The sequence below is a fragment of the Pseudonaja textilis genome, chromosome 1 (genome assembly GCF_049901715.1).
Source record: "Pseudonaja textilis isolate UNSWEBS1 chromosome 1, rPseTex1.2, whole genome shotgun sequence".
NCBI lineage: Eukaryota > Metazoa > Chordata > Lepidosauria > Squamata > Elapidae > Pseudonaja > Pseudonaja textilis.
Genome location: NC_141990.1, coordinates 110,037,306 through 110,061,590, shown reverse-complemented (window position 1 = coordinate 110,061,590; position 24,285 = coordinate 110,037,306). Strand labels below are relative to the sequence as shown.

Below are 24,285 nucleotides of genomic sequence, written 5' to 3'. Positions count from 1 at the left end.
CTGGCAACAAGATTGTTCAGCAAAGTAGTTGCTAAGTGAAACTGCCACTGTCCTTACAATATTATTTCAACTTTCCTTCACTTTACAGACCTGTGAAGGTCATGAATGTGAGGATTGATTGCAAACTTCTTCATCAAACTTTTTCACAGGGGTAACTGTGAATAGTTGCTAAATAAAGCACTTGTTCAATGAGACCTACCTGTATCATTCAGAATACTTGTATAGACCAGTAAATGCAACAGAACTGTATAGCCCCAGGTGAAGAGAGATATTTATGATAGTGCAAAGAACTTGCTTCTGAAGGCATTCTTTAGAAGTATATATAATATTTAAGGACGTTTTCTTATTTCTTTTTACTTATCCACTGCTCAGTTTAGTGAAACATTTTCATTATCCTCCCCAATGCATTTGTGAGAAAAACTGTAAGTGCATGATCCTGATAAGGGCAGTCCATGTATCCCAATACATTTTAACCTGTCAATCTAGCTTGGGGACTGCTTTCATAGCGCCTGCTTCTTAACCAAAGAAATTTCACCAACAATCCCTTACGATAAAAATGGACCACATGCTGGCTGATAAAATGGAAGAGATTTATCTTTCTCCAACTGTCCCAATAAAGATCACAGAGCAGATTCCTAGCCACTTTTATAAGTATAGCCTTTATGCCTACTATGATGACACTGCAAAGGCCAGGACTAAAGTTCAACAGCTGCTTATTTTCACATATGAAAAGCAAAACTTGTTGTATGTTAAGAAAGGGCAGAGAGCATAGTTTCCAGCTTGAGTCAATCATCTCCATCACCATTGTATGAAATGTTTCTTAGAAAAATATCCAGTGTTTCCATGTGCCACAGTTGATACAGGATGATTATTTTCTTGCTTGGAATCCAAAATTTTATTACTGGAATCTTCTAAATATCTCCTGAATTAATCACAGCTACAGCATGTTCAGCAGAAGACAGACCAGTATACTATGTTAAAAAATATATAGGTGCCTGGGAATATTAACCTTGAATATTTGTCAATTGCATGAGTGTTCTGGATAATACGTAGGCTAACATGCTCTTTGAGCCCTTTCTTCTTTGATGAGTTAGATTCATTACTCATAGTCAAATGGATCACCATCTTCTCCTGTTTATCCTCCTCAGTTACCTCAGATATCATTTGATTTTGGGGGTCTCCTTCTGGGCTACCAGCATCCAACTCACTATATATGCCATCTATTGTCATTCCTTTTGTAGAAATTCCACCCATGCATGGAAACTGAGAAAATAAAACAATAAAGGAGAAGGAAAATGTAAGTACAAAATGAATCAAACGGAAAACAAAGATTGCATTGCAGTTTCATGTGAAATTTTTGTACCCTTGTATTTGTAAGTTCTTTTAAACTTCGGTAGAATCCACAATCTACCAAATGGAATTCATAGAATGAAGCGGTGGGATTCTTTTTTTCACTATCTCTTCTATCTGCAGCCTGTACCTGCCTCCCAAGTCTTCTCTGTAGGTTTGGGAAATGGTTTGTGACAGTATAGAAGAAAAGGGGAAATGACAAGAATGGTTTACCCTACATCCTTTTTCCAGTTAGGACTGTTCTGTTAAAGCTAAACAACCAGCAGACTATGCTCTTCTATTCAACAGAATGATAACCCTGAATATAATTCGTGATCTTTTGTTTTTCAAATTATTACCAAGACAGAATCTCAATATATGGGCTTACTATCTTACCGTGTATGAAATGCCATCAGTGTTAACCACAAAACTTGAAATAAAATGAAAATTTATAGTTGCATTAAGTGCAAAAAGAACATTGGATTCCTTAAGAACTTTGGATCTGCATTTGAGTTACAACTGTTTAGAGAAAAGGCGTAATATACATGTTACAATATATGCAAAATACTTGAGATAATATTGATGGTATGTTTCTAAAACAGAACAGGGAAAACTTTGAATGATAGAGACAAAGATATTTCTAGGTATCATATTTATTTGTTCATTGAAGTGATCAAAATGGCTTCATCAAACATCCATATGTATTTCATTTTATAGGCTTACACCAGAAAGCAGTTCTCATGGTAGCATATCAATCCGGATTACATGGTAAAAATCAGAGTGGTTGGGGCTATTTCTCCTCTTGAGAATCGGATCTGAGGTTTGAGATTTTGGGAACTTGCCCTTTCACAAATACACCCATAACCATAGGATTCTCAAATGCTTTCTAGTCTGCAGTTCCTTAAACAACTAAAATCACAATTTTATTGGGAAAACTGATTATACATTAAGAATTTTTTTAAAATATATATAAATAAACTTGGCTTGTATCAGCTGTTATGCAACTTAAAACAATAACACCAACAGCACTTATAACATATAATCTCATACAGATGACATCAAGCATCCTGCATAGGTACATTCTGTGCATGGAAATTTGCTTTGTTTTCCTGTCAGTTTAGTCACAGCTTCCTGGCCATCTATCAGCAGTGACTGAAATAAACGAAGTAAAACCAGGAAAATACCATATTGAATTTCCCCATTCTTAATCTCCACAATTGTTTCTGCTGAAGTTCCAGACTTAACTAGTTCAGTTCTTAGGGAGCTTTAGTTGCCTCTGTTACACCTGTTATCCCTACTTTTGTAATATCTACTCACATTTCATAGCTGAATTTCAACAAGCAAAGCCAATGGAAAAACCAGCAGTAAAAGTTGCATTGTGCTATATCGAGTTTAATGATCATGGATAATTTGCTTAATGACCATGGTGGAAAGATATGTTTACAGTAGGGTTGTCTTGCTTAATTACTGTCTTGCTTAGCCATGAGGTGGCTGGTCCCAATTGTGGCCATTAAGGGAGGACTACCTCCATGTACATCAGAAATTTCTATTATGGATTTCCCCAACAGGGCCAGCTGGGGTAGAGAAGGCTGTTCGAACATAGTCATAAACCCAGGCACATGGTAAGCATTTCTCACCTTTTCTTGCTCCTTCCGCTCTTGCACTGTTGCCAGGTAGTTCACAGCTGCATATTCAATGACTGAGAGGAAGACAAACACAAAACTGACCCAGAGGTAAATGTCCACAGCCTTGATATAGGAAACGCCAGGCATGGAGGCATTGACGCCAGTGATGATGGTAGACATGGTCAGGACAATTGTGATTCCTGAAGAAGCCACATGCACAAAGATGGTATTAACAGAAGTCAAGCAACAAGCTTATCTGAATCAAGCCTAATAACCAGATGCAGTTAATTTGTGGAAATAATAAAAATGCAAACCTGGCAAATAAAGCAATATTTTTTAAAACATAGTTCCACATTATGTGCCTTGTTAAAATTTATAAGTAATTCTTAGAAAGGAGGTTTTATACTTTTATGTTTTATGTTTTGTTTGTCTTCAAAAATCAATAAAACTTGTTCTTAAAAAAAATGCAAACCTCTTTAACTTATACTAAATAACCATCATCAGACAGTAACTACCACCCCTAGGCATTACCTGTTCAATATCCAATGACTGAGACTTCTGAGATCCTCCAGGCCAGGAGCATCGAACTCACATCATCCTGGCAACATCACATGATGTATCGGGACTTTTTCCCCCTTTGCTAAACTGAGCATGGGCGTGACACATCCGGCTCGCAGGCCAGGAGTTTGACAGTCCTGCTCTAGGCTCTGTTGCTTGCCAGATTTTTATTTTTTACAAAAATCTCAACTATTACCAACAGGGGTGGGGGGAGCCACTGATATCTGCTTTACGAATGGTCACAAGACAGCAGTCTTTGGCAGAGAAAGGAACAGTCATCCTGCTCAAACCATGGTTGGCAGTTTTGAAAGGGCATTAAATTTGCATGCTTTTATAATCACTTTCAGAAATTGCATCTTAGATATTTTTTCAGCTATTAGAAACCTTTGGATTAATAAATGTGAAAGTCATGAGGGTGTTTGCCTAGTCCTTAAAAGTTTTAACTACAGGTAGTCCTTCAAGTAAAACAGGCTGTTTAATAACTGTTCAGTTACAAGTGTACCCCCAAAGTGTATTTATAATAGGGATTCAAAATTGCGACCAACCAGAGACCTCTGCAGTCATTTGACCTGGATATAGTCACTCCTAAAACGGCAGCCATTTTTAGACCTGTCACCTCCCTTTTTGGGATCCAGAAGTTGCCTGCAGTTATGACCATTTCCAAGGTCCATGTAGTCAAGCACATTTTCTCCCATCACATGACCAATCAAGATCAGGGACTTTGCAGCTAGCATGCTTCCCCCCCTTCTTATTTGATACCACATAGAGGAGTAGAGGAGTGAGTCTCTCATTACTGCTCCTTGCTTCTTTTATTGCTGTTACTTTGAGGACTGGAGGATGATAGTTGCCTTTTTAATTCCTTTTTCATTATAATACTGTGTTTGTTTCTAAATACTTTACAAAGATTTCTTTTTTTTTTCATTTCTTGGAATTGCATGCAGAAATACTAGCCGGCATCTACAGACAGTAGATTGAGTACTGTAAAGTTCCTATGCATACTATGCTGTATTTGTCTGCATGTGTTTGGAGACTGCTTGCAGAAAAGTTTCTTCGCATTCTACTATACTGCATTTGCTTGCTTTGCTTAGAGGCTTGGTATGTACAGTGCTATTGTAAATTGCTTATAGAACAGCTGATAGGAGTGAAGCAGTGGTTCCCTCTGGAGGCTCCTGCAAAATTTATCCCCCACCCCAATTTAAGTCCAGGCATTTGCATGGAAATGCTGAAATTTGGAGGCAGAGGGTCAACTCGCCTTGCCGGAATAACAGTTGGGTGGGTAGCCACTAAGGGAGCCCTGCAAATTCTCAAGCTTCTGGGTTTACTTAACAATCAATCACAGAAATCACTTAACAAACAGAAGCAAATAGCACACCCGATCTTCCTTCACTTAACGTCCCGGTTGATTTGCTTAACGAGCATAATAAAAAAAACTATCATTAAAATAAGCCTGATTCATTTTACAACAGATTTACAAGATTCATGGCCTGAATGGATTAGGACTGTACCTAAAGGACTATCTGTACAAGCTTAATTTTTTTTAAAAAGAGCAAAAGGTTGATTAAAAATTTTGATTTTCAAAAGCTACAGATGAATAAGGGTCAAGATAAATTTAAAATAAGATTTGGAATTAATTATAAAAAAAAAATTCCTGTAGAAAAATGATTTCGTTTTGATTTTAAAAAAATAACATTTCAAAAATTGGACAGTAGGGGGAACTAAATATTTTGGTTAAAGGAGAAGAACACAAACTTGACTAAGTGTTACAGAATGAAATCAAATATTCTAACGCTGGAAATATTGAACATTTTTGAAAAATGGAACCAGAAATTAATATTAACAATTACAACAGCCTCTATAGTTAAGACTGTGTCTAGAAAATATTATGAAAGAGAAGTAAGTTTTACCTATAAAACAGAGTTGAAAGTAGATTTACAAATGACAGGCTGTACGGCACTACTGAAAAAGATGTTGCTCTGGCCATACAAAGGAAACTGGCTGATATTCAAATAATTAAGATTGAATATAAACAAAAGCCAAGAAAATAATCTGGAGTTTAATTATATTGGTCTTACAAAAGAGACTTGTTAAAGTTTTGAAGGGACAGAGAAAAAAATGAAAAGAAATAAATAATATGATGTTACTTGAATGGACTGAAGATTAAGTAAGGACTATAAAGTTGGTTTATTTCATCAAGGTTAAAATAGATTCGTTATTTCTATATTATTCCTTAATGGATTTTTGCTGACATAAAAACTAAAATAACTATACTTTATGGATTTGTTTTATAGATGGGAAGAAGATATAATTATTGTAAGTTAAGAAGTGAAAAACTATTAAAATTGTTTATACTTGTGACTGAAGGTTAGAAATCATTTCTTTGTATATTGCTTTTCTTTTTCTTTACTATATTCTTCAATTATTATTATTTCCACCTTTCTTTTTTTCTTTGCACCCTTTATTCTATTTTCTTTTACTCTGCATTAGTTCTTACTATTATAATTTTGACCTTTAATAAAATTATTATTTCTCATTTTCTTAAAAGCTTCCCAGGCCTGGAAGTGTTCTTGGACTGGAAATTTATTAAGTTGGTTTTTATTTTGATGGTTTTATATATTGGTTGTTATTTTGTATGAGCTTTTATTTGTTGTTTCTCACCAAGTCACTCTGGTGACATAGGTGGCCACATAAATCTAATTAACCTAATTAAACCTAACATAATAAAATAATTATTTTATAGATAGCACTAACCAATCAAGGATTAATTTCTAATACACTGTAGTATATTTTTATTTCTGTGAAGATAAAGCATAGTATATACCTTTTGCATACCTTGTCCTATTTTACTTTTAGAAATCTTAAGACACAGAAATCAAAATGAATGCAAATATTTTAATAAATGAGTTATGTTGTAAGAAACAGTCATGCCATATCTTATGTGTTTTGGCAGGAATCCCTCACCTAATGACACTCTTGCAGGCACAGCTCTATGGTCTATCCAGAAGGAAACCCAGGATAACATGACCATCAGTGTAGCAGGAAAATACGTTTGGAGCAGAAAGAAGAAAATATGGCGACGGAGAATAAAGTTAATGTAAAGGCGATTGTATCGACCTATTGAAGAAAAATGTTAAAATGTGAAGTGAGCAGAAACATGAAAGTCATTAGGAAAGGTACCATATATGCCACACAGATAAAATATAAAGAAAGTGGGGGGAGGAAAAAGAGATAGACTGAAAGAATACAAAAAGAGGAAGAAAATAAACATGCTAATAGACACTGTGTGTGTATATGTGTGTGAGAGAGAAAGAGAGGGAGAGAGGGAGGAGGAGGGAGAACGAGAAAGTAAAGTTTCAAAGTGCAATTAAATTTAAGTATTGTATTTTTCCTCGTAACAATTATGTTGTTTAAAACAGTACAATACTGAGAACACAGCATTGGGAATACAGTAAGTTAATCTTATTACTATAAACTATGTATCTTCCATAAAAAAGAGAAACAATGCTGGATTACACAGCCTAGCTGCTCCAGCAAGTTCTTTAATAGTGAAGGCATTGATAGCTGTAATTCTGTAGTATCTGGAGAGAACTCTTCTCAAGAAAGTTATTATCTTTCTGCGCTTTTATTCTGAAGCCTGAATTATATAGAAAGTGCATTTCATTTTTAAAAAAATCATATATTCTGCTTTAACAATAACATGAGAGAATGTTAGGAAGTCTTGCTAAAGCTGTATTAAATGAGATAGCAAAGAAACTTTTAAATGTACGATTAAATATACTTTGTTGACCATTGGTTTACATGAGATGCTTTGTTTATATTCACCAAGCAACTGTATTAATAGAGAACACAAGGCCACAGTGATGCTATTATTAGAATTCTCTACCAGCACCAAAGATTTAAATATGTACTTAGCAATAAAGCTCACTTAGAGACTTTGGAAAACAGTATCTCAGTTATCTCTAATACTATATGCTGCACAGTATATTTGGGAGAATTAAGAAGAGTAGTGGAAGACCACTGGCTGCCTGAGTTTGTCACAAGAAATACATTTTAAAAATTAATAAAGAATGAAAGAATGGAGTGAAACGTTTTTGCCATACCAGTACTACTATAGAAAGCAAGTCTGGAAGTTGTATGAAATTTTTGAATCAAAAATTGAGACAAGGAAATCTTTTCATCTGTTTTTAGAGATTCGGTCCCATTTTTCCAATATAACATCAAATCTTCATCTGTATATGCATCTGCAAAGGTAGACGTGGAAACAGCAAAATAATTATTTTACCGGTCAGCAGCAAAATTATGAAATAGGCCAATTAATCAGAGACCTATGTTGTGTGACTCCCCCAAAACCCATCAGACTACCCCACTGTGTGCTGATTTCCTAAATTCAGAGGTTGGAAATAAATGAAAACTACATTAAAAGCTTCAAATAGGTTTCATGCAGTTAAGAGAAACAAAAGTAGTCCTCCAATGAGAAAGTAGTCCAGAAAATCAGAGTCCCATCTATAGTTACTCATCTATGGACATGGTCTCCCCAATGCACTCCCTGCTTTTTTTAAAAAAAATGCATTCTGTGAGTCCTCCCATCCACAAACATCTTTTTTAAACTCTCACTGAAAATGAAAAGGCAGAGGGAATAGCGTATTTTATAAAGGCAGAAGAATGGATACTGCAGGTTGACTCTGCCTTAAAGCAGAGAAGTAACCAGCTCAGGCAGAAATAATGGATATCAGTAAAGTCAACAGATTGAATGCTGTTTAATTTGTTTTACCATTTTATCACCAAAGATAAATAAAAGCTACTGACAGCTTTCAAGCTCCAACGAACATGTCTGTGAATCTAGAGGAAAACGGCTGAAGTCCATATTGCACATTGCTGTCACTGTGATCCTAGAAATATAAAAAATAGATGTTGTTACAAGCAAAGAGCTACAGGCATGGAATTAATAGAATAATATATGAATCCATGTAGAAAAAAAGAGTTGATGTTATGGCAAAGGAGAAGCTACAGGCATGTGATGAATACGGTAATATATGAATCCACATATCCATATTTGAAATATGTCCACGCAACAAAGGTTTGCCTGAATTACAATACTGCAGGAAGAATATGGAATATTCACATACAAATGACTGTGGAATTACCTCGTGCTATAGAGCACATGGCCATCTGGGAACACCCGCAACATGATATTGTCAGTGGTGGTATCGTGAATGAAGGATCTTTTAGAGTGGACAAAGAAAATGTCTGGCACCCAGATCTTCTTTACCAACCGCCCATCAAAAGTCATGCTCCTGTTCGTAAGACTGGGAAAGGAGAGACGCTCGTCCTTCCAATAATGTCTCAAATAGAGTGTCATTGTAAAGTCCTGAAATAAAGCGCGGGGTGGTAGGAGATATCTTGTGATTATATTTCCTGTACTTATAAAAAACTAAAATTATAGATTAATTGAAATTGTGGGTTTTTTTAAAGTTATCAGAAAAAAAATCATCAGCAATTGAACCATCCCATTACAATGAAGAAGGCTGTCTCCCAAAGGCCATCTGTTGCATCCCAGGTGCTATCCACATAATACCTTAATTCACATGTTGCATGTTTGGTTTAATGATGGTTTACTGAACAGGCTATAATTGCCTGGGAACACATTAAACCATTAGGATGATCTGTCAAGTTCAACCATTATTGCATTGTTTACACAAATGGTGACTAGTACCTGGGAGGATCAGTTCATCAGTTCATCAGAGCTTGATTTCCTTTTAAAAATAAACAAGCAAACATTTGAAGCAAAGAAATAGATCATTTCCTGAGAGAGCTAGTTCTGCATCCTCAGATGCACAGACCTTTCTCTTAATTACAATCTCTGTGTTACTTCTTCACACATTAGGCTTCATTTTAAAGAAAACCTATAGCAACCATCCCATCAACAACAGCATATTATTTTGATTGCTACACCATAAAAATCAGTCAATGCAAAAAATATTTAAACATAAATAGCATATACATATATGTCTTGGTGTTGTTCTATACCATACAAAGCATATACAAAAAGAGAAGTCAAGAATACAAACCAGACCAAGAAGAACATGGAGAGACAAACATCAAAGCATCAAATAACAATGATTGAGGCCACCAGAAAGGCAAGAACCAGAACTTTGTATCTCCCTCGATGGAGGAGGAGGAGGAGGAGGAGGAGGAGGAGGAGGAGGAGGAGGAGGAGGGAGGAGGAGGAAGAGGAAGAGGAAGAAGAAGAAGAAGAAGAAGAGGAAGAGGAAGAGGAAGAGGAAGAGGAAGAAGAAGAAGAAGAAGAAGAAGAAGAAGAAGAAGAAGAAGAAGAAGAAGAAGAAGAAGAAGAAGAAGAAGAAGAAGAAGAAGAAGAAGAAGAAGAAGATTTTCTTTAATCTGAAGAAAAATCCTAGTTGGATAAGAAATCTAACATTAACAGTAGCGTACCATATTGACTTCTGAAATACTGTCCAAATTTTCAACCTGCACATCCACTCCAACAGGAATAGCTGGGCCTGCAAGAGAAAGAAACTGAGATATTGAATATGAGTAGTCCTTAATGTCTGAATGAAACTTCTCAAATAAGTTTTTCTTTTCCTACAGCTATTAAACAAAGAACAGCTCCATTGCAGAGATGTTGAAGTATTAACATGTCTTCCCTCCAGGGGTAGGGGTAAAGATACAGTTGGCAATGGAAAAGAGCACTGTTGAAGCAAACAGAAGGCAGGATCCAACAGAGAGTTGAAAGGGATTAACCCTTCCTTGTGAATAAAAGAATGAACGAAATGCCCATTCCAGAATAGGGATCTGCCTTAAGTTATATTTCAGCTGCACATAAATGATTTCCTCTTTAGGATTTGTATCTGTAATATTGAAACATGTTCTTTCTCTCTGTGGTGTACATTTAGGGCTAGTTCTTGGACCATGCACTGCCAAGTGTAGCTATCAGATTTTGCTGCATCAATTACAAAGAAGACTTCCTATTTCCCAGAGCAATTGGATCATGGAACTAAAATAGGTGACATCACCCTCTTGGGTCGGATGTGATGAAAAGGACTCAGCATACCATAGCAGAGAGCAGGCAACTTGAGGAGAGTGTTAAAAAAACCCACTAAGCAACTGTAGCTATCAAACAAAGTCTTATAACAAAATTATTGGGCAACTGTTTATGAATTCAAGCAGAGATGGATAGGAAGGTTTCTTTTTTTTAAAAAAAAGACGTATGTCCACAGTAGATTAAATTTAATGAATTAATAATTAGATGCAAATTACTGTGCTTTGTGTTTCTAAGGCTCCTTTGGAGGCGAGCAACAATGATGCGTGGAGAAAGATCTCTAAGGATCTTTCACAAAATGAAAGAGCACCAAGAATCTTGTACCACTTTAAATACTAACAAACAGCATGAATGATCACACATCTAAGCGCACAAAGTACTAATACTCCTACCCAAGCTGTGAGAGAGAGCTTCAAGTCAGAGAAGAGAAAGGGAAATAGAAATCCCTTGTTTTTCTCCACGGGACCAGCCTTGTAGTCCTCAACAAAAATAAGATACCCCAAGAACAAGTGAGAGCTAGAGGTAACGGAGATTATTGTGCGACTGTTGTTTTTTTTTGCCACAAAGAGATATGTATGTAGAAGCTCTGTGAGACCAATGTTCTCCTAAATACTTGGGTGATCCTGCCGTATCTCAAGGGTTAGGAATAAACTATGTATTTTGAAATACGTATGAATATTCTCTTTCTCGTTTCTATCCTGCTTTAGTCATGAGGTAGATGAGGGATGCTAGTCCTAGATCCAGGATCACTCAAGGACAACAAGTGGTGGATTCCAAGCTTCGTCTTTCCTTCTACTCTGTGTTTCATCCTAGCAAAAAAACCCAATCACCACTTACTGTGTAGGCTGGGCAACTGGTCCGTGTGATCGATGCTTCAGCCAACTTTCAAGCTGAGCGACAGATAGCCACAGAAAGATGCCTCCTCCAACCTGCTCCTGTGCTTGTCTTCTGTCCGATTGACCTGTCAGCTAATCTGTTTTCAGACACTCGTTCAGAAGAGTGATAAGCACAGGTTCAAAAATAATCCAAGTAATACCTCATCAATGTGGTAGAGAGTATGACAGGACTCTCAAAGGAACCTTCTTATGTTTCACTCCACCCTCCAGCTAACAGGAAAAACTGACAGACCCCTTGTCAATTTCACCAGAGGTCTCCTCTATGCCAAACTGGTAACTATTGCAAAAGAATGACAAGAGTCTGTGGCCACCAGCAGCGAGAAGTAGCCTGTGGAGTAGGCAAAATAGTGCTTCCCCTCAAATGAATTAAAAACAGTAGAAATTATTTCCACATGAATCATCTTACTGTGGTAATGGAGTCAGGGAGAGATGTGTTGAGCTATGTTTCACAGACAAATATAATGTCGAATTTATCTGCATTTAGTAAGAGGAGAAATTCAAGTATTTTATTTACAAGGCTTCTTGCATTGAGTAGCTTGCATTTAAGGCCAGTTGTTATTGGAATAGAGGTAGTTAGGGGTGTGTGTGCCTAGTTTTGAGTGATGGTGGGTTGGATGGGGTGGGGTTGGATGCGGAGTTGTGGGTTGTGTGACTTTCTTCTGATGCAATCAGCACGGTAGTCAATGTATAGGTTCTTTTCTACATTGTCTAGACAGTTTTTGAGTTCTGTGCAGAGTTCACGGGAGCGAATTCTTTGCAGTATGGATAAGTCTGGTCTTGAGCGAAGTTTTTTGTGGTTGGGATTGGTTTTTGCAATGGCATTTATTGTATGAATGAATATGCATTTGCTGGACTCATTTTTGCATACAAGTCTACAAAATCTTGTGGCCACAGAGCCGTCATTGTATTTGCACCCAGGGCCATCTCTGATTATTTCAATATCTTCAGGAGAGATGTTTGTTGTATTTGAGTTGCTTATGATATCATGAACTTTGGTGATGTCGTCTGATTCGTTAGTGTCTTCGAGACCCAATAAGATGGCATTTGGACGTTTCTGTTCATGTTCCGTGGTGTCTCTGATGAGTAAGGAGATATTATTTGTGGAATTATCTGAAGGGATAGTAATAGTTTGTGGCTGTGGCTTGGTGGTTATTTTTGGTTGTAGTTGTGATTGTAGTTGAGATAGTGGTTGTGGTTGTTGTGGGATTTGATTTTGAGCTGATAGGTACTCACTTATCTGTGCTGTATTTTTTTTTCAAGAGAGATTAGGCTTGCTTGTATAGTTGTTTCAAAACGTGTTGCTAAGCGTTCTTCTATTGCGTGAATGAGTGATTCTATGCTTTCAACTCTGTCAGGTAGGGTACTCAGTTTATTTAGCTTAGGAGACCATGATGGACATAGATAAAAGAATGTATCTGAATTTTTAACCATATCAGCCAGGCTTTTGTTTGCATTTAAGCAGGCTGGGATTGGAATGAGGCAGGGTGGGCTAGATTATAGGTGGCATTTGATGTAAATTTCACTTTCATTGATGGTTTTAAGACGTCTGAAACGTGCAGGAGTCTGGGAGGTCATTGGTAGAGATATTTTTCTTTTGTTTTGGTTTGGAGTTTTTGGCTAGCTATCTAACAAATTCTTTCTCAGTTTAATTGACCTCTCCCCCCGACTTGCTACTAGGTCTATGTCCTGCACAATGCCATTTTTGCCTCATTCTAATCCCAGCATGGATTTTTCGGGAACCTTTCTTCTTTTCAGGATGTAATTTCTCCACACACAAAAAAGAGAGAGATTAAGGGCCTAGGAGGCTGATCCCTCCTATATCTACTACTGCCACTTTTCTTCACCATTCCCCTCAGGGCTGATTTTTATCTCAGCTGGGCTACTTCATATTGGTGGACTTGACTGAGGAAAACATTACATTTTTTTTGTAATTTGCATTTACCTATGATTAGCCACTCAATCAACATCATTTTCTGGGGGTCTCATATAACATCCTGAACCACATGAAATTTGATTTGCAGGAAGCTAGAATTGGGTTGGTTCAGTAACTTATACACAACCACATCCAAAATGGCAGGGACAGCATTTCAAACAGCAGCATTTGGAGGGAAAAATGTATGGATAGGGAAGAAAGAACTTCCTCCCATCCATGTATCTTATGAAGAAAATGCAAAACTGTGGACTTTCTACTTCCCTCATAACACCAAACACATTCTGTTCTGCACTCTATGAAATACCTGGTTTTGTAGGACTCAGAGTTCTGAAGTCTCCTAGAACTTCAAAATATTACCTAGAATAAAGCTCTGTTTCATTAAAACAAAATTTAAAATCATTACATAAAGTTCGGAAGTTTTAGAGGCTCTGATTTACAGAGCTTTCCAGAGAAGTCTTAACAGAGCACCTTCTCAGCCTGTCACCCAAGGATAGGGCATGCAACTTTACTTTACACTGATAGAATAGAATAGAATTAGAATAGAATAGAATTAGAGTAGAATTAGAATAGAATAGAATAGAATAGAATAGAATAGAATAGAATAGAATAGAATAGAATAGAATTCTATATTGGCCAAGCGTGATTGGACACACTAGAAATTTGTCTTGGTGTAAATACTCTCAGAAAGAAGAAAGATACTGTTTCTCCCTTGGAAGGCTCTTCCAACAATTTCTTTTATAAACTGAAATGCAATTCTGGAAGGAGGCTGAGAATTTGGACAGTTATTTCTTAATTTTTCCCCCCTAGATGATCTTTCTAAACAAAACTTCTTTCATGCTGCTTTCCTACGTCATAGGGAAAACATCCCAGTGTCTTCAATATCTTTCTCCAGAAAATAGGAAGGTCCTGTAGATACCAATTTTCAATACCTTTCCTGTAGTACTTAAACAAGTAAATCTAGTTTGATCTAGTCTTTTTTTTTCTTGCAAGAAGAAAAACAGGTGATAGAGGACAATGTTTCACACAAACGCAGCAGGGGTGGGATGCTACCGGTTTGGCCCGGTTCTATCGAACCGGTAGCTCTGAAGAGCAGCAAACACCGAACCGGTTCGATGTGACAACCTTTTGGTCATCTGTTTTGGCCTACCCCCCTGCCCGCCCTCTTGGCTGTCCTTTATTTCCTGCTTTTTCAACCTCAGTTGCTTTGCGCGGCACAGCTGAGGTTGAAAAAGCAGGAAAGATGATTTTCAAATGCTGCGCACCCGCGCGCAGTGCTTGTTAGCTGTCTGGGCGGCACAGCTGATGTTTTTTTGCAATTTACACACATGCACAGCACAAAACACACTCTGACCAAACTGGTAGCAACACCGGTTGAATCCCACCCCTGAAACACAGACTGAAAGTCAGGATGGAGATTGCATGTGTGAATCCTGCACAAGCAAATTTGACTGCCCCAAAGTTTGCATTCCAAGATTATATGAATCATTCCAATTAACTTGTAGTTAAGGTCTTATGGTTGTTCCTGCTTATTTTCAGCCCCAGAGCTCCCCCGCCCAAAGGACCCAAAAAATTTCAGCCACATCAAACCTTCAGATCTCAAAAAACAAACAAACAAATAAAAAAACAACCAGAAGGCTGAGCTGTACTGAGTGTGCTGGGTGTTTAACTGGTCTGGTTAAAAGAGCTGCAAGAACACAGCCATAGTGAGCAATCACAATAATAAGCACTTCAAGGAAAACAGAGTACAATTCACCAGCTTTATATTGCCTCTTTTCTGTTGAAGAATCCGGTACCTGGGACTCTCTCAATTTCACCTGAGGCACCTAGATGGGATGTAGGGCAGGAGACCTGCAACGCCAAATTCCCATTTAGAAAACTAAACCCAAGGTAACCTCCCAAAGGTCTGGAAACAGCCGCATGGTTATGCTAGATACTGTAGGACACTGTGGTATTATTCTTTCACCTATGACAATGTATTAATAATAAAATTTAGCAGTTAAGTTTGCCCTTGAAATGGGCCAGTTTATATTTCCAGTTGTATGTCCAGTAGAAACTGTTTGTTCTAAGTTGGGGATAGAGGAGATGAATAACAACTCTGCCACAACACATTAGGCTGTTCTTCCACAGAAAAGATAGCGCTATTTTAAGTATCAGCTAAAGCTGCTTATTCATGGAATCCCAGTTGTTTTCAGTGGAAAAATGAGCTGACCTAGATGAAAATGCTTTGACTCAGAATTTGAGGAAGGGAGTCTAAGAGCAGCATTTACATAATGTTAATATTTGTAACAAATAATGCCTGGACATCTGCTAGCAATAGCAAAGTCACTGGTACGGAGGAATCACTTAGGAAGGGTCAAAGTAAGATGCGTCTCCTATTTAGACAGAAAAGGACTTGGTTGAAGGGGAAGAGAAGCTTAGCCACAAGCAACTAGAAATGTTGAAGGCAGATTCATAATGGAATCCATCTTTTCCAAGGAAATATGGCATTTTGGGGGTGCGGACAAAAGCATAAAGGATAGGAAAATATTACAAAAGAAGCTGCAATTTGCTGGGTTTTCCTCCTCTCCCATTCAGCTTTATTTTGGAGGGGGGAAGGTGTTTATCAACTACGTAGTCTATTTTATGATTTACACTGTGGCATTTTGTATTTTCTGCCTTAAATAGCAGTAGGGGCATTTGCAGAGGTGGTCAATGACCAATGAGGTGGTCAATAGTGGGTGCCACCCGACAATGGAAACCCAGTTCCCTTTTAATGTGCTTCTCACATATGAAACAGGACAAGCTTTGATCGGCAAATAACGTGCAGCATTTTGTCATGATTGACTTGCTGAATATCAGTAAACTGCCAAACTGATTTGTAGCACCAGTAGTTTTCTGAAGCTCAACCAAGGAGCAGGTGACCTTGTACTACTCCTCTATCTCAAATAGGATGCCAGAATCAACTTGACTGAGACAACTGCAACCCAGCATTTGGGATCCAGACAGGGAAATCAAGCCTGGCTTCTAAATTATTGCTGAGCAAAATGCTTAGGCTTTAATGTGGTTAAATGTAAGGAATTTAAGGCAACTGCTGTTGGGCTAATAAATATTTTACTTACCTTGAGTTCTGAAAATTATGTAGTCTGTTCAATAGAACAGGTATGTTGCGTGTTTTCTCTATATTTTCAAGATGTATAGTTCTCCAGAATAAGAGTGTCATTTAGCAAACCAGATTTCCTGAAGACAGTTGACAATAAGTTGGACGTACAGTCCTTCCATTTGTTCCTGGAAAGTCACTGGTTCATTATATTCTAGTTTTAGCAACGCTCTGAAATCATAAGGTAATCTCACCAACCAGTTGGAGGCTACATAAAAAAGTAGCTTGAAGTAGCTTGGAGATTCTAAGCTGAATCATTCAACTTTACAGAGATGAGTAAACACACATTTCTTACCTCCAAAGGCAGGCCTCATGGAGAAATCATGGTCCTCTACCGACAGAAGCTTTTTGCTGCTCCCTGGCCAAGTTTTGGTCACGTCATAGTTCTTTCTATATGAGTAACTACATTGAAAAACAAGAATACCAGCTATAATTTCTGTTAACTGTGAGAAGGATCACTTTAAAAAGCTGAGGGGTAATTTGCCAATAATAATAAGAATATGCTGAAATTACATCTTTGCAAAGGAATTCCATGCACTGGAGTGATCATGAAGTGGTTTATTATTTATTAAATTTATATGCTGCCTGTTTCACTATCCAAAGTTATCATGATGGAAGAGCATATTGAGTCAGGTCTAAGACCCAACATGATACCTTTGTGCTAATTTGGGAATATAAAGAACTCTCCTGAAGAAGCAGAGAAAATGTAGCATAAGAGAAATCCTTACGATATCATATATCTGGATCTCTAGTTGTGCCTAAGCACAAGCGGAAGTATACGAAATAAAAACATGAAAACTGAATGTACTGATACTATTAGTTACAGCAGTAGCCTTTCCCCAACCTGGAACCTCATCCAGACAACAACAATCCTCATGGTATTAGGGTTGATGGATATTATAGACTAACAAATTTCCAGGGCACTGGACCAGAGAAAACTACTTTAGTACCTTTTATGCTGACCAACACAACAGCATCCTGAGTGATAAGTCAAGTAGTCCTCAACTTACAACCATTCATTTAGTGACTGTTTGCCATTACAATGGCACTGAAAAAAAGTGACTTATAACCATTTTTCACACTTATGACCATTGCAGCATCCCCATAGTCATGTGATAAAAATTCAGATTATTCATATTTGACATTTGCAGTGTCACAGGTCCTTTTTGAGACCTTCTGACAAGCCAAATCAATAAGGAAATCAGATTTACTTAAAACTGTGGTACTAACTTAACCACTGCAGTTAACTGTACTTAACAAGTGTGGCAGGGAAAGTGGTAAATAGGGAAAAACTCACTTAACTGTCTCACTTAGCAACAGAAATGTTGGGCTCAGTTGTGGTTATAGGTCAAAGATACCTGTACTTTTAAGCAAAATAAGATCTTACATATGAATATATACTCTGTATCTGTAGTGAAGGTTCCTTCTGCAGAATCAACTTTAATGTGTTCATTGAGCTATCTCTTCATGCAACTGGTCTGATTGAATAAGGCATCCATAAATTTAATCCAAAGGTTATTAATTCTTTCTGTTTATTGTATGTATATATTATTGCCTGAATTCATACAAATAGACATGCGGCAACAGATTCTCTAAAAGGTACAGTTAAACATAACTGAATGAAAATTTGGTGCTGTAAACCCAACCATATGAACTTTGAATTCAGTGTACTCTGCTTAAATGAATTAATAATAAGGGTAAATAAGACTGCACTGTACTAGATAGCTAAATAACCTGGTTCTATTAATGCTCTTTCAAATGGGTATTTGACCAAGGATATAAAATCCAGCTGACTACTAGAAAGCAGATAAGAGATGCAAAAAGCTTACTATCGGCTATCATCTATCATAGTGTTTCTCAATTTCAGCAATTTTAAGATGTGTGGACTTCAACTCCCAGAATTCTCCAGCCAGCAGATCTAGCAATTAGCTGGATTCTCAAAGCCCAAATCTGATGGCCCTATTAGTATGGAGATAGCTAGGCATTATCAGTTCTTCAGGAAAAGATAGTGTCTTGCCTCACTCCCAAACTACAGACCACATTGTTGAGTAGGTATTGTTAGTAATCTTGTTAAATATCTGATCCTTGGGCTGATTTGATATTGGAATTGTATAATTATACTAATATGAACTAAATGAAATTACATATTTCATTTACTGTGTGTATGTATACAAGTATTCCTCAATTTACAACAGTTCATTTAGTGCCTGTTCAAGAATTCTCCAAGAATATGTGCATTATCTATAAAACTCAAGAGAAAACTTGGTTTGCAGCACCATATCTGCACTCTCTTGGGAGAAAAATAGATTTAAAACAATATATATGTTTTCATCCAACCAATTTTACTGTTGAAATAGTAGGAAAAGGAAGGGTTTATGGAGCCCAATTCCCTGTGAAATAACATTGCCGTATGCATTCATTGATTAACAGCTTGATAGCAGATTAAAAACAGATTAACCAGAGTCAACCATCTGGGCATTTCTGATGCCACTTACAAGGCCATCTTCAAGTTGTCTTTTTCCTCCTCCTTCCTTGCACAATCTTCCATCTTCCCACAGAAGAAATCTCTGGGAAAGTTATTTCATGGTATTTTACAGAGTAGTGTGCTCTACTTGAGCAGCGTTTAGAGGAGAGTCCTGCATTTTGACAGCCTCTCCTTTATAGCCTTGATCTGTCTACTCAAGACCACAGAAGTCCAAATGGAAGAGCCACCAGAAAAGAGGGTAAAACAATGACACCAAATCAATATTATCATTTGCTCACACACTACCTGGTGAGAGATATTTGTGTTTCTGTTTAAATTACATCTAATACTAATAATATGATGCAAATGTTATTCAACTTGTCCCCCCTTTAGTATTTTTTTCTTTTGGTGGAGAGAGGGTTCATTTTCTTTTTCTTGGGGAATGCAGGAACAGCCACTCTGCAGTTTAGTCCTTTTTGGATTATTTCTCAGTGCATGGAGAAACAAAGCATGCACAGATACAGGTAGTCTTCAATTTATGAACACAATTGAGCCCAAAAGTTATGTTGCTAAGTAAGAAATTTGTTAGGTGAGTTTTGCCCGCATTTTACAACTTTTCTTGCTACATTTTTTAAGTGACTCACTGCAATTGGTAAATCAGTAACTTGGTTTTTAAGTGGATCTGGCCTCTTCATTACCTTTGCTTGTCAGAAAGTTGCAAAAGGTGATCCCGTGACCCCAGGACACTGCAACCATCATAAATGTGAGTCAGTTCTCAAACATCTGGATGTAAATCACATGACCATGGGGATGTTGTAATGGTCACATGAAAAATGGTCATAACTCACTTTTTTCAATTAACTGTTGTAAGTCACGAACTTATAGCTATACTCAACTTACAGCTACTTAGCAACTATTGGAAATTACAACAGACCTCACCAGGTCTACTTGCAACCCAGATTTGAAGTCCCAACACCCCCCTTCCCATTGCAGTCACATGATTATTGGGCACTTAGCAACCTGCCCCCTCCCATTTACAGCTGGTTGCAATGACCCTTGGTCATGTGACTTAAATTTATGATTTTTTTGGCATTTATTTCTGCGTTCTGGCAAATCAATCAATCAATCTCATTATGAACATTCATCATTCCCTTAATGATTCACTGCATTTGCTTAACTGGTGATTCAGTTACTGACCACCACAATAAAAGATAATAAAATCAGGCTTTGTCACATTGTGACCTACTTAACAACAGGTACAACTTAGGATTGTAAATCCAGGGTCAATTATGATGATAAATTGAGGACTGTCAAAACACTGACTTTTCCGCCAAAAATCTTGGGAACTCTAATTTGGCAAGGATGCTTAGGAACATATTAATTAAACTACATCACAGATGTGCTAGAAGTATGGCCAACTAATAGCAAGTCTACAACACTCAGAACATTTATTTACATAGGTTGCTCTATGAGTAGATAGGAAAAGCCTGGGAAAAATTGCCTTCTCTGCCCAACTGAAATGAGAAAAGCTGCACCTGAAGGACCACTTGGCACATTTTACATATTTTACAAATGTGTTCTGCATGATATTATGGACAGAATACTAAATATTTATGAATCCTTGGCGCTCTCTAAGCTAGGCTGTTTGCAGATTTTTTTTTATCCAACTAGGTTAACATCTTCAGCCAGCACTCTCTATTTACATACAGCAGCATGTCCTTATCAGTATTGGTGAAGGTGCTGTTTTCTCCTGGGTAGTTCCTTGATTAGACTGTTGTTTGCTGCTTGTTTGTCTGAATTGGTAATTCCTTCACTAGGAATTGTTTGCTGCTTGGTTGTCTAGTTTCAACCCTGGTGTTAATCCCTGTTTATCTGAGTGCTGACTGCTGGCAAACAAGTGTTCTGGGTTTTTTGTTTTCTTTTTTTTAGCTTTTTTACTGTCTCTTTTGCATGGTGTATATGCCTATGTATACATCGATGGTTGATTTGTCTAAGTGTCAAGCTGAATTTCCTAGTATTTTTGGATTTACCGTAGTCTAGGATGCTCACAGATTCCCACAGTTGAAACTATGGTTAAGTCGGTCCATATGTTGTGAAATTGAGTATTTCATCTGGTCTTCTCATTGCAAATTGGCGTTCATGGATGCACTTTGCTAATCATCTGCCTCTCTGTTCTACATAGTGGCTGTTGGAATCCTTACACTGTATGTAGTAGACGACACATGTTTTTTTTTCTTTTTGAGCTACTCAGTCTTTAGGTTTACATAAGACGTTTTGGAAGGCTTTAGTTAGTTTGCGCGCTAGCTATGCAGGGCCAAATCCCATATATCTCACCCATTTGTTTTATTGATAAACCAATATTCCAGTCATACAAAAGGTTTTTTTCCCTCAAAAATCACTGTTAGTGTTCTGTCCCTTCCCAACCATTTGTCCCCATTTTACTGTGTACTTGTATTTGCTTCCATGTTAATCTTCATATCATGTCTTCCTGAGAAAATTCTATCAGATGAAAGGCCATTGGACTTTTTCAGCAACTGATGTATCTAGTTCAGCATTCACTCTGGAAAACTGTTTTGTGAAAACCTTTTCTCCACGGGAACTTTATTACTCTTTTACCAAATCTTTACCTTTCCCCCAAATCCTAATCTTAAGCTATATATCTAACAGCAGATAAATTCTATCTCCAAGCCTACATACCTCTGCAATCCTAACTGGCATGGAACACAGCAAGCTCTTGGGAAAGATTTGGAAAAGCTTCAAAGATGAAAAAGTAGGAAAGGGAAGAAAAATTTTATGGTTTTGCTAAACAAACCTGGCTTGCAAGGCCTGAGTTAGCCAAGTACTCTGAAAAGAAGCAATTCTCACTGGACAGCAGAATTGGAGACCAAGATGTATTCAGGGTTTGGCAAGGTTATTTTCCTCCTATATAAACATGCTCTCTTGACATGAAATCTGATAAATTTAAAGCCCCTTCTTGCTATGTCAGAGCTGTTTTTCATCATTAATACTCAATTCATTTGCAAATAAAATGCCCAGGACCAACAATCATTTAAGCACAGGACAGCTGCAAATTTATTTAGTAATAAAACTTACTCATCTAAATATTATTTCTCTTTGTTCAAATTGTAATTTCTTAAACTGCAGCAACTATTTAGAGAAATATATAATTTTTTTCTCAAAACTTTGTTGCAACAGTGCCAGATCCTGCAAGATTCTAAGTGGCATCCCAGATGAAGGCTGTGCTAAATGCAACTCCTAGAGTTTAGCGTCTCTCTAAAAGCTGCCTTCTCTTTTAAAACCGGTGGATACGACTTGCTACTACAGTAATAAAAACAATTCAGGATTTCCTAGGAAATCATTCTTGTGTGCTTCCAGATTGCTTTGAACAGAGCTCAGAAATCACATGGATTTCAGATGGACATTTTTAATGCTAGTCGGAAATAGAAATCTTTACTGTGCTTTGTACTTTTAGTACAACGTGCATTCTTGACAAACATATTATGAAGGAACACATATTATACTTATAACAAGTTATAACAAAACTCGCAAAACTACACGTCTCCGCAAATACATATTTATAGAGGGAAACCAAAGGAAAAGGGGTAAATTGATCGAATCGTAAAGGCTCTCCTTACCTTATTTTTTGCACCTGCGCTTCTGCCGTCCATCTCCCCTTTCTGTGCTTCCTACTTTCCCCGAGAAGGACCCCGCATAAGATCAACACTGTGAGTTTTGCAAAATACAGCATACTTTGGGAATCAGCGCTCCCTCTTCCTTCCGTCCAGCCGCCTCCTGACGGGTAAAATGCACTCCGGTTTAAACATCGAACTATCTGCATCTCTCAAGCGTTGCATTTGTCCGAGCGACCATTTTTATTAGAAAAGCTGCTTTTTTCTCTCGCCCCCCACCCCCAGGTTTTAAACCAGCTTCCTAAACCGCCTACCCCACATCCATTCCTCCCTGCCTCACTCGCCGATTAGCCGTCCCTCGCGAAAGAAAGAAATCCTAACCGACCGCGTTTCCACTGAGTTCTAGATGGGTGGGCAACAGCCAATGGAAACACGGGATGGGATGCCATCCGCCAGGCTTTGGGCCAATCAGGCGGACCTCGGGGACGGGACGCTCTTCTCTCCGGCATATTATTATTATTATTATTATTATTATTATTATTATTATTATTATTATTATTATTATTATTATTATTATTATTATTATTATTATCATCATCATCATCATCATCATCATCATCATCATCATCATCAATAATTTTAATTTATTATTATTAATTGTTGTTATTGTTGTTATTATTGTTGTTGTTCTTGTTGTTTTGCCCTAAGTTGATTATTTGCGCGCTAGGTTTCTCCATTGCTGCTTATGGAGAGCAAGCCGTTACGGACCTGTGGGGCTGGAAGCGGGCGGTTTAAAATAGCTGCTCAGCGGGAATTTGGAAATGGCCTCGTTGGTCCTTTCTTTATAATCCTTTATTATGTCTGCTTCTTTTTTTTCCCTTTAGTTTTCCAGCCAGCTGGAAACGTCACTATTACCTTCATTTTCTGTCTCAGTATCTGTCCCTGTGGCTAAACCTACCCGAAAAGCCATGGTTTCTTCCAACTATTGTTTCAAATAACAGAGTTGGAAGGGACCTTGTAGATCATCTAGTCCAACCCCCTGCCCAAGCAGGAGACCCTACACCATTTCTGACAGATGGGAGTCCAATCTCTTCTTCAAAGTCTCAAGTGATGGCGCTCACTTCCACAACTTTCAAGGGCAAGCTGTTCCATTGGTTGATTGTTCTCAAGTTTCAAGTTATCTTTTGTAGTTTAAATTACAAATTAATAAGATATGAAGCCATAACCCATAGTTTACAAATCAGTGGTGCATCAAAATTGTGTTGGCTTTAAGAGAGGGTCATGGTGCAGTATTGGTCGATATTTTAATTAAGGTACTGTATTGATAAAGGCGTTGGATATTTCATCCACCAAATTCTTTTCCTTGTGGGGTAGAATAGAGGGATTACTTGGTGTCCTACTTTTCTTTTTTTAGTATGTAATTTTTATTAAAGCATTTTAAGATAACTAATCTAAACTAACTAAGGAAGAAAAAGAGCAAAGAAGCAAAAAAGTGGGGAAGGAGGGAAATCCTTGAAGAGGAAAGGAAAAGAACTTATAAAGTAAGGTAGCTGGCAGAGTAAAATCCATAGGGACTATTTTACCTTTTTACTACCAAATATAATAAATGTCCCTTCATGTTATTCACATTTCCAACATACATTCGAAGTGCTTTTATACAT

At 37.5% G+C, this 24,285-nt stretch overlaps 1 protein-coding gene and 1 long non-coding RNA gene across 4 annotated transcripts; one reads left to right on the top strand and one right to left on the bottom strand.

The window, feature by feature from the left end:
• Nucleotides 1–576: 576 nt before the first annotated feature.
• On the bottom strand, nucleotides 577–22,960 carry LOC113455393 (gamma-aminobutyric acid receptor subunit rho-2-like). 3 transcript variants are annotated; one of them, XM_087914297.1, is made up of 10 exons: nucleotides 22,939–22,960; nucleotides 22,631–22,787; nucleotides 16,827–16,933; nucleotides 9,960–10,027; nucleotides 8,654–8,877; nucleotides 8,316–8,398; nucleotides 7,610–7,750; nucleotides 6,471–6,623; nucleotides 2,967–3,154; nucleotides 577–1,263 (listed from the first exon to the last, which is right to left on the bottom strand). In XM_087914297.1, exons 1-10 carry the CDS (start codon nucleotides 22,943–22,945, stop codon nucleotides 949–951), a joined length of 1,443 nt encoding a protein of 480 aa, XP_087770423.1. In that variant the 5' UTR covers nucleotides 22,946–22,960; the 3' UTR covers nucleotides 577–948. The 3 variants fall into 3 exon arrangements, with proteins under 3 accessions (XP_087770423.1, XP_026582526.2, XP_087770427.1); XM_026726741.2 differs by lacking the exon at nucleotides 22,939–22,960 and having other exon boundaries at nucleotides 22,631–22,785; XM_087914301.1 differs by lacking the exons at nucleotides 6,471–6,623; nucleotides 22,939–22,960 and having other exon boundaries at nucleotides 22,631–22,893.
• Nucleotides 1,259–7,309, top strand: LOC148127760 (uncharacterized). Its single transcript, XR_015739732.1, has 2 exons — nucleotides 1,259–2,951; nucleotides 6,460–7,309. It is a non-coding gene; the product is annotated as an uncharacterized LOC148127760 (long non-coding RNA).
• Nucleotides 22,961–24,285: the final 1,325 nt, after the last annotated feature.

Excerpts from the sequence above, each read along its gene's own strand:
- LOC113455393 (XM_087914297.1), bottom strand. Across the intron at positions 10,028-16,826 it reads CATGAGGCCTGCCTTTGGAG|GCCCAGCTATTCCTGTTGGA; the intron begins GTAAGAAATGTG and ends TTTCTCTTGCAG. Across the intron at positions 8,878-9,959 it reads GTATTTCAGAAGTCAATATG|GACTTTACAATGACACTCTA; the intron begins GTACGCTACTGT and ends GCTTTATTTCAG.